This window comes from Halyomorpha halys, unplaced genomic scaffold, assembly GCF_000696795.3.
Source record: "Halyomorpha halys isolate HHAL.00 unplaced genomic scaffold, Hhal_1.1 Scaffold755.1, whole genome shotgun sequence".
NCBI lineage: Eukaryota > Metazoa > Arthropoda > Insecta > Hemiptera > Pentatomidae > Halyomorpha > Halyomorpha halys.
Genome location: NW_027108003.1, coordinates 204925 through 215641, shown reverse-complemented (window position 1 = coordinate 215641; position 10717 = coordinate 204925). Strand labels below are relative to the sequence as shown.

The following is a 10717-nucleotide window of genomic DNA, read 5'->3' as shown; positions in this document are numbered from 1 at the left end:
TAAAACTAGTTCAACTCATTTTTCTTAAGGATCACAGTTGCCTACATTTCCTATTTAATATGACGATGTGCATTATAAACCTAAAACATTTTTGTAGTAAAACACTTTTTCAGCAGTAAATTGCAGTTTATAAACATAATTGCACTAAAAATTATTGATTTCATCTCTTAATGTTGCTAAAAGAGAAAAAGGTACAGCACAACTTTCTCTGAATAATAAATATTTATAACTGCATCTTCATGAATACTATACAAGGGTTTGAAAACAAAGGCATTTTCTACTTCTAATTGTGAAACATGAGTTTTTGAAAATAAAGAAATAACTAAGCTTAAATACCTAACCAACATATAATGTAATTGGATGAATAAATGAATGATTAAATCTTTTAAAGGATTTATTAGTAATCACAGAAAAATGGATTTATCCCAATTTGATCATTTTACTTTAGTTCATTTAAAATGAACGATACATCAATTACAAATGAGACAAGAACTGATGATAATAGAGATTACACAAAATGAGCAGATTTCCAGTTGAGCAATCTCGTACAGATTTTTCAAGGGCAAAAATGACACATTGAATTATAATACATTTTATGCAAAATTTAAATATTGATAGTGTATTAATTCTATGGATAAAAAAAAAATGTTGGCTCTACCTTTGAACATAGCCTTTCAATATTTATTCGGCTCTTATTACTAGTATTATTGGATAAAAAAACTTTGTGAAAAAAACAATGATTTTTTTTTAAAAAGTTAACATTTATGTTAAATATCTGATATATCAATATCATCTACACATAAGACCTCGAATGTTAGGTACATATATCGCACACATTTCATGGTGCTGTGGTAAATTCATAAATACATTTACTTAATGTTTAATAAAGCTAAAGCTTTTGTAAATAAAATCAAAAGCTTTGTGTCAAAGAGATAACAAAAAAAACACAAATAATTGTTTAGAAAACTGAAAAAAAAAAAAAAAGAAGAGGCATCTGTTTAATGGTTCATATCACAGATTTAAATACACATATATATATATTAAAATTAAACACAATATGGAAACTAGAATAAAAATAAAATCAAAAGGCTGACTTCGTCGACAAAACAAATAAATAGAGAAGTATATTCAACTGGAAGTCGGCAGATCCGCAATGGATACAATATTGAAGAACGCAATGGTTATGATTACAATAGGTACCATTACTTCTTGTGCAAAGCGATCAGAGTTAATACCACTGATATAATATTTAGGAATTCAACGGTCATGAGAAGTGATAATACACCGTTGATACGACTTAGGAATATGAATAATGTTAATCAGGGTATCATTTGGGAACAATACATTCAGAACAACTTACAAATGTTTTTGATTTTTTTCAACCTTTTTTGCTTTTTTTATTCCATTTCTTCCAGAAAACAGTTTTTTCGAAACTCTTTTCACTTTAAATCTTCTCCCTCAATCTTTATATTATTTTTAAACTTTTTTTTTCATTTCCTTTATACAACAATTTCTGTAAGCACTCTAAAATAAAACAATACTAATCCTTAATAGTTAAACATTAAAATAGACTAAATAAAAAAATAACAGTCGGTTTAGCGTTTGTGTCTCGCGCACAACACAGTATCTCTCACTCTCGCTTCCCATATACAATATATACACAAGGTATAACTTTCTAAGTGACTATATAAAACACTATTTTATTGTCTTCTTCTCTTGCTCTTGTATATAATTTTCTCTCTTCAACCCACAACATTGTCAACAACATGACGGTTTCTTCCATCTTATCCGAGAAAAAAAATTAAGAGGAAACAAAAATAAAATTAAAAACCAAAACAAAACATCTGTTTTTTCGGCTAAACAAGATACGAAGCGTTGTTTATCTAACTTCCTTATCTGTTGATTCCGAGAGTACTTTGTTGGCCTGAGGCTGGGAACTGTTGTTGCAAAGGCATTTGCTGCTTTGGTGATGTTGAATAAACAACTGTAAAAATAAACATAAAATTAATCATAATCTAATTCACAGCCTTATTCATCATTATCACAACCTCAAAATTATAGTCAACAATTAATAAACTAATAGCTAATTTCCAAGGTTTAAAAATTAAAAACATTGTCTTCAAAATGGCAAATCATAAAAATGCAGGTTAACATCATTTCTCAGCTGATAATCATCCGATATTTCGCATTTGCTGGTGAACTGATCATTACTTTGCGCTTTTCCTGGCAGAGATGGCACCACATTAACAACTGTGATAAAATATTAATGAGTTTTTAGAGAGAAAAAAAAAAAAAAATCGGCGGTCCCGAAGAATGAATCTTGACACCCCCACCTTGGTTAGTACGCGGTGGCAACTCAGATAGCCGTCAGGGATTGGCAAAAAAGACCACTAGCCCCACTTGCCGGACTTGTTCTCCCCACCAAATACCAGTACCAGCACCAGTAGTAAACACATATATTATCAGTTAATAAAGACATAGTACTTTAGAAAGTAAAATCACTTTTGTAAAGATTTATTTTAATTTAAGAGTAAATGTTAAGCTGACAAAAAAATAACTGAAAAAAAACCTAAGTAAAAAATGAGATAATGCCTTAATAATTATGATGACCAAATGGATTTTTACACAACTTATGAGTATACTACATCCTTTTTGTAAGACAGTATTTTTTATTATGGGATTTTCAAAAGACAGGTTTTTAATTTAAATAACTCATATTTTTAAATATAGTTAAATGTCCTATTCATCTAGGTTTTAACAAAAATAATAATAATAATGTTTTATACGGTATTAATAATTGCCCTTAAATATAATTATATTTATTGTATTAATAATTGATTTATAGCCAAATGTTTTAACTTCCTTCCACCCCTGATCTAAACACTTTATTAACCATTTATGGTAGAGGGCCACTCATGACTGACATAGTTAGGAGCATACGCCCCATACGACAATAATCATTGGCAACCAAAAGGTGATTATCAGTTGATGAAGTGTAAACAATTCATTGCTTATTGATTACAAAGATATATTGAAAAATGGTTATTTTTTTTCAGTGAAGTACTTTTTCTTCATGGCATAAACAGCAAATAACTATATGTTTAATAATAATTTTAGAAACTGATTTTTATTTTGAAATGAAACTTATTTATTATTAACTTTTCTGGGAAAAAGAAATATCTATATACATATTTTAACTAAATAGCTCATTACAACACTGAGTCAAAAGTTGAAATCGGCTTGGTCGAACAGTGTGTATGGCTCGGAACGATTTGTTGTTTGAGAATAAAATCTGCAGGACAAGCCTTTTTAGAAATATAGATGTGTACAGAAAGGAGTTATTTGCAAGGATAAGTGAAAGTAGTTTATGAAATTTAATAAAAAAAATTGACAAGACCATAAATAAACTTCTACACAACATTGCTTGCTTCAACTGTGAGTCAAACTTTAATGAAAATAAAGCTATATCAAATAAAACACTTTTGCATACCTAAAAACAAAAGTAGATGATAGAATTTGACAAACTAATTTGATAACTCGCAAAATTTCATCAAAAGCGGATCAATGGTAACTTATACCTGAATGCGAAATTGACTACAAACAGGTACCAGAACCAGCTTTGTTTCTTGTTGTCTAAAATGTAAAATACTGGAAGATTGCTGATTGACTGTGTGTATCAATGGTCTTTGACCGCATCAATACTAAATACCATTTTTTAAAATGTAAAATGTGAAAAAAAAATATCTGATTCTGAGGGAAAATATTTTTTTTTTATTTCCTGCATTAATACAAAGCTTCTCTGCCTTCTGAAGTAAGAAAGCATATTTAATGTAATAGAACTTTTTATCAGAGATCGCCGAGCCTATTTTTTCAAATTTAGCGCTTAGTCACTTCAATATGATCTTAGGTACTTGACATTAGCATTTGCCAGTTTATTTCCAAAAGAGGTCAATCAGAGGTGTTGTATGCATCTATCTCAGTCACTTAACAAGACAGAGGAAAAATATGGTGATTTTTAATCATACAAAAACATTATTTTTAGATGTATAACTATTTCATAGTTTAATAATTTGCACTTTTTGTTCAAATTATAAGTCATTAAAGAATCAAAATAAATTGAATGAACTATTTTTGAATGTTTTTACATTGAAAGTGTATGATTTCATATATGTCATAACCTTTTACTTTTCCCATTGCTATTTTGGTGCTCCTATCAAGTCTTGGTAATCCCTAGCTCAGTGATAATAGCGGATGACAGGAATTATGTGACCAGTGTAATTGGCTTATACCCTGCTTATTTTTATGACTTATATTAGGTATAAATGTTAGCAATATAAAACATATAGTCTTTCATAATCTCATAATTTCTATTAAATCAAAATAAAACCACTTAAAACTTGTTTTTATTAGAGTTAACAAAATTCTGCAGGCAGTTTTAGCCTAAATTAGCACATTGAAAGGTAATTAATTCTTTCAATTAAAAAATTTAATTAATATAAATACTTCAGAATTAAGAATATGCAAACCAACTGTACATATTTTATTTTTTAAAATTGTGTAGGTATTGGCAGACACACACAAACATGATTATATACAAATTACACATTTTTTCTTTCATTATTTTATTTACATCATTCAGTCAAGGTAGATACAGTTAATTATACATTAACCATACCTGGTGTACTAGGCTTATCTGATGTAGACATTCTAGAGAAAGCCATCAATGCATCAGGAAAATTAGGAGGTGTGGCTGGTGTATTGCATGGTGTGCAAATCTGTAACAACCGTATCTTTAATAGTTATAAAGTATATAATAAAAATATATTTATTTAAGTGATAACAAAATCTTACATGCAAACACAGGAATACATAACAAAAAAAACATTGTGATAGAAATAGAGGTAAATCAAGAGTTTGAAGAAATAAAATTGTTTTTGAAATTAATATTTAATTAAGTTACATTAATAAAACGGAAAAAAAAAAATCATTGAAATTCTGTTAAAACACTAAAAAATAAAGGGTAAGCTAAATTGTTTTTAAGGTAATCATTAACTTTTTATTTGACAATGGTTATAATAATAAGATATTAGTAACCAAAAGCTATCAAAACTTTTTACCACCAATTCATGCCTGTGAATACCCTCCAAATTATATTTCTATTCTTTTAGATTTCCACAAAATAAAAATAATACCCCCCCCCCTCTAAAAATAGAATAAATAAAAACAATATCAGAATCATCCCTTATATTAAACATATTGATGTTAATTAGGAAATGAAATAATTAAAAAAAGTTAACAAGATCGAAGCATATGTAATAATCTAGTATACCTTCAGATAGCCTCGCATGTTTGTTCATCTGTGTTTACAAATGAATCAAAAAAACAAACATTTACGAAGAATTACAATGAAAACTGGTACAAGGAAATGCATCATAACCTTCCCATTTGGCACACTTTTTTTTTTAATAATAAGACTTTGACTTACAAAAAATTTAATAATCTTAAACCTTAAAAACTAACTTTAGATAACATGAATAACACAAAGGCAGTAAAATAATTTTAATAAACATTGAATCTATATTTATTACATACATATCAACTTTTCAAAATATTATTACAATGTTTTTGTATTTTTAAATGGAACAATTAATGTAATAAAAAAAAAATAGAATTTTAGATTTTAATTATTATTTTTACATTTTAAAATAAGAATAAAGTCATACACTAAAAACTAATACCACAATAATTTTTAAAGTAAAAGTCATTTTAAGCAAACACTTTAACTACTTGAGAATACTGAAGCATCGACAAACCAACAAAACTAACTTGCATCAGAAAAATTAAAAAGCCAAATTTTTATTGGATACAAAAACATCAGACGTCATTAGGATAGAAAGTAAAACATTTGATGTCATTAATGAAAAAAAAAATTTTCATAAGGCACATATTAGATAAGGTTTATACAACCTAATCATTATTAATCCGATATAACAAATCTAATAATATTCAGTAATTCTTTAGAAGTTTGTTTTTACTTTTTATCAAGGTTAAACCAATGAAGAGAACAACAAAATTCATTACTTAAATTACTAAAATTTTAACTTATAAAATACAAACTAATAATATTTAAAAATAGAACTTACAATATCAATTTTTTTTTGTTGCTAAAGAACCATATTAAGACTGATAATCATAAAAATAAATTAAATACCTAATTATGTTAATATACTACTTTTGCTAATTGAAAATCCCAAGATTACAGATAATAACCAATATTAAGAGATTAGATGGTAGTTGATTATCTGTAGTAACTGGTATAGAAATTGTCAATATCTTATTCAAATTCACTTTTCTATCAAAATCCCTCTGTTTATTCATATGTACTGATAATCCTTCTGTTTATTCTTATAATCAGATAATGCTTTTCTTTATTCTAATAAACTTGTTGAAAGTTAATTTAAAAATGATAAGCCAAAAGTCACGGTAAAGACACTGTTCTTTTTTGTAGTAAAAATAACAAACTTTGTTATGCCCTTTACCAATTTGATTAAACTTCCTCTACCCTCTAAGTCAGTCAAAATTTATAACAGGCCCACAATAAATCAGAGCACAGCAAATTCACAACATCCTAAATAGAAGATTTTACCTGAGACTACACATCAATTATATTCATTCATTACAAAGATTGATTTAGACAAATTTGATTGATAGAAAGAAGTGAATATCCACAGAGAAAGTTTATACTTTTTTCTGTTCATTATTAATACTTCTCTGTTTTATTTTTATTAATTCTAGTTAGGTTCTATAAAATAAAAAAAGGTTCACAAAACATTAATATAATAAAGCTATTATTATTCATAAATAAATAATATTTACTCCGTATTCAAATACAACAATTCATTTATTTAAAGATCTTTCAAAAATAATGTATGTTCTAAAACAGGAATCATTTTGGCATCCTGAAAAGATACCTGAATATGGGTCAGGTAAAAAAGAATTAGTAAACGGGGCCAAACTATTTAAGGCTTATCACAAAGTGTCAGCAGAAGTAAAGATATGTCTGAGGATGAATGAGAAAATAAGATAGTACCAGCTAGGGAACACTATTAAAATTCCAAAATAGTTGAAAAATAATGAAATGATAGCAAATCACAAAGTGAATGAACAGCAGATATCACTAATGAACAGATTTCAACAAACAATTGATATTGACCAAGAATTCAAATTGTCAACAATGAGTTTTCATTTACTTAGTTTTGATAGTAAACAAAAAAAAAAAAAGTCAAAGGAAACAACTCAGAAAAAAAAATCTAAATAAGCATAAGATGGGCATGTAAGCTGAGACAGGAAGATTTAGCACAAGGAACTTTTCCTAGACAGACTCAATGTCTGGCAGGCTGCCTAAATGACATGCTTAGGCCTTCACTTAATTCTATACCTAGTCAAACTAACTGTTTAAAAGTCTCATTTCGGATATTAAAATTACAAAAATAAATAAAATGATAATAAATCACTACAAATATTTAGTGAAACTAAAACACTCTAGTGCACATTTGAGTTAATTTGATCATATTTAAATTAAAGAAACAAAATCTTTCAAACAATAACAAATAACATTTTAATATTTTTTTAATAATTTGGTATGGAAACTTTCACAGAATTCAGAAAAAATAATAAAATAAGAAGATAAACAACAATGCTGATGATGAAAGCATGATTTGATTTAACATCATCCAAAACCTAGTTAACCTTATCTTAATTATATTTAATCTTCATTTAGAGAACATTTCAACCTTGCTATTTTATAATTATTATTACATTAGTTACCAAATTAATTTATAGAAAAATGTAAACTATAAAACAGAAAACTGTTGGTAGTTTTTCTAAACAAGTACACGAGATTAAAAAACCAAGTCTTCAAATAACACAAAATAAAAATATGAAAAGGAAATATGACATTTTCAAAAGATATACATTCGTGGTAAAGCAAGATAAATTCTATACAGTTATCAACTATTGTTCCCTACTATCCCGAACCAAGAGATAAGGACTAAAAACTGTGTTTCCAAATATTTCATAATGTTTGTTATCAAAACATCACTAAGAATAAAACCTATTAACAGACTAAACAGGTATATTACTTTAAACTATGATAGATTGAATTTTATGCATTAATTTGAAAGAACATAAATACTTCCAATTCAGGTTAAAACAATATCTATATAAATGCCTCATAAATAATCCAACTCTCAGCTGATAGTAAGAACTCAATATCTTTATAACAAAAAATGGAGTTTGAGAACATTATCAAAGGAAAAGTTTCCAATTAAAAACATGTTATATAAGATTTACATTTACTTTAGCTAGCATTTCAACAGGGCTCATAATCTTACATTGAAAATAATCCAACACAATCTTAAAATAACCTTCAAAAACAATTTATTAATGATAATAAAAGTGTATTTGGCTACAATATTAATCTAAATATTCAAGAAATGAAATCCAAAAAATATTGAAAAACTACAAAATTATGCACAATGTGCTTTTAAAAATAGACAAAATAAAAACACTAAGACAACTAAAAATCTATGAAAAAAGGTTTATAAATATAATTTTATTTCTTCAGATTAATAAAGTGCAGAATAGAAAGTCCTCTTACATAATGAACAAAAATAAATAACATAAAAAGAAGAATCAATCTAATTTTGACAAAGGGGAAAAGTATTGCCTCAATTTAAAAATAAATGGGGTCTCCTCCATATTGATTGCTGAGGTAGGAGATTGGTAGAAACCTGTGATAGGTACAGGGCATTGACACTTGCCATAAACCAACAATGTATCTGGTATGAGGGGACTTACTGCACATGTCACTAACATTGGCCACAAAGCCATTCTACTTTCCCCACTTCAAATGTAAAGAAAACAAACTCTAATTTGGAATCCAAGGGATTAATTCAACTTGTTTCAATGGCCAAACATATTTATAACACTGACTCATCAAATGTAAACATTAAAATAAAAACAAATATAAATTATATTGATTTAATTTAGAACAGGAAACAAAAAAAAAAAATAGAACAATAGTCCCATTGTGAAAGTTCACTAATCTTAGAGGCTGTTGCAAAGAAAAATATATAAATACTGAGAATTAAAGAAACAAAAATAACATAAAGAACTAACCTGGCCAAAATGTGTTGGTGGGAGAGCTGCTTCTTGAAAAAATATACTCAGCGCAGTCTAAAAAGTATTAAAACAATTCATCAGATAATTTTTAAACTGGATCAAAATATACAAGCATTAAATCAATATAATGTGCCTAAACCATAACAAAATAATTTAAATTTATAGTTCATTTGGGTATTGAAGGGTTATAAGGTGTTCATTAAGGATAAATATTATGGTTTAAAGCAAGATTATGTAGAAATTAAAATTATTAAGTATAACTATGGCAAATTTAAAATGATATATTTTCGAGCTAATATTTTTGTGATTGAATTATTCCACATGCATTGTGCTGGATGAAACTTCATCAGGTATAGTAAAACAACATTAATATTAATCCATATTGTGTGTCAGGAGCAGACAGCACACATTTTCCTGAAAAATCTGGTTTGTTTTGAATGGAGTATAATGAAAATAACAGGATAACATTCATCGATCTCCATTCCTGGGAACCGTTATATTTTTTATAACAGACAAGGAAGCCCTTATTTACAGTTAGGGCCCTCAGAGGGAGGCTGACTCACGACAAAATATAAGAATTAAAAAGAAAGAAAGACCTAAATGACCTTCAATGGCCGGGCAGTTGTATTAGCCTAGGCCGCCGGCCATTTTCTCATTGGATCTGTTTGTTTACAAATTGCAACTTACCTCAAATTGCCAATGTGCAGCCTGAAGGAGCTGTTTGGCCTGTTCCCTGGCACAGCCGGCAGCTAAAACGAACTGATTTATCATGACCTGCTCCCGCAACGAGTCCATGATGGCTAAGACGGTCCACTCTGATGTTGTTATTCATGAAATGCCCTCATGCCCCGAGCTATGAATGACGTCAGACTCGGCTGTTCCCTGTTCTGTACGGTCGCCCCCTACTATTCTGTTGTCGCTGTTCCCTCCACCGTGCACACCCCCTCCTCGCCAGACACAAACAAGGTCAGGCAGCTTTTGTAAACAACCGGCCCCTGCCTCCTGTATCCAGACACCTTTCTCAATCGATCTCTACCGCCCCTCTTTTCTTCCCCTACCTTTTTTTCTCTCATATACCTCTCATTAATTTCGACTTAGCTCTATTTTATTTTTAATTTCGAATTCGATTCTGAAGGTCAATAATCCTAATTGGCAAGGCCAATCTCATCTTCTCGGAGAATAGAATGCTCTTATTCCGGAAGCAACTAGTTTATAACAGTTCTATTTACTACAACCAACTGAATAGAGTCCCCGTATGAATCACATTAACTTATTGTAAGTAGGATAAAGTGGCTAGATTTGATTGTGTAAAATGCGAGATAATCATTAAATTCCTATTTGAAAAACCGTTTATCGCATCGTAACGATGCGTTATGCAAACAATAATAAATTATTATACATAGATGATTGGCCGTATGTGAATTAGAAGATGGTCATGGCTACGGTCAAGTGGAACCGTTGGAAATTTTTTATAATTTGTTTCATTATATGACCTATATTTTTTCAAAATTATAATGTTCTGAATCATCGACCA

General features: G+C 28.6%; 1 protein-coding gene across 1 annotated transcript; it reads right to left on the bottom strand.

Annotated features, from left to right (window-relative positions):
* Nucleotides 1–376: 376 nt before the first annotated feature.
* Nucleotides 377–10106, bottom strand: LOC106685915 (UBA-like domain-containing protein 1). Its single transcript, XM_014428918.3, has 4 exons — nucleotides 9871–10106; nucleotides 9181–9237; nucleotides 4676–4775; nucleotides 377–1984 (listed from the first exon to the last, which is right to left on the bottom strand). The coding sequence occupies exons 1-4, from the start codon at nucleotides 9976–9978 to the stop codon at nucleotides 1893–1895; spliced, it is 357 nt and encodes a 118-aa protein (XP_014284404.1). The 5' UTR covers nucleotides 9979–10106; the 3' UTR covers nucleotides 377–1892.
* Between the last annotated feature and the right edge of the window lie 611 nt (nucleotides 10107–10717).

What these genes read in the sequence shown, in the direction of transcription:
- LOC106685915 (XM_014428918.3), bottom strand. Translation starts at nt 9,978, where the DNA reads ATGGACTCGTTGCGGGAGCAGGTCATGATAAATCAGTTCGTTTTAGCT. An exon ending in CACCAACACATTTTGGCCAG is followed by an intron (nt 4,776 to 9,180) that starts GTTAGTTCTTTA and finishes CGGTTGTTACAG; the next exon opens with ATTTGCACACCATGCAATAC. An exon ending in AGATAAGCCTAGTACACCAG is followed by an intron (nt 1,985 to 4,675) that starts GTATGGTTAATG and finishes TTATTTTTACAG; the next exon opens with TTGTTTATTCAACATCACCA.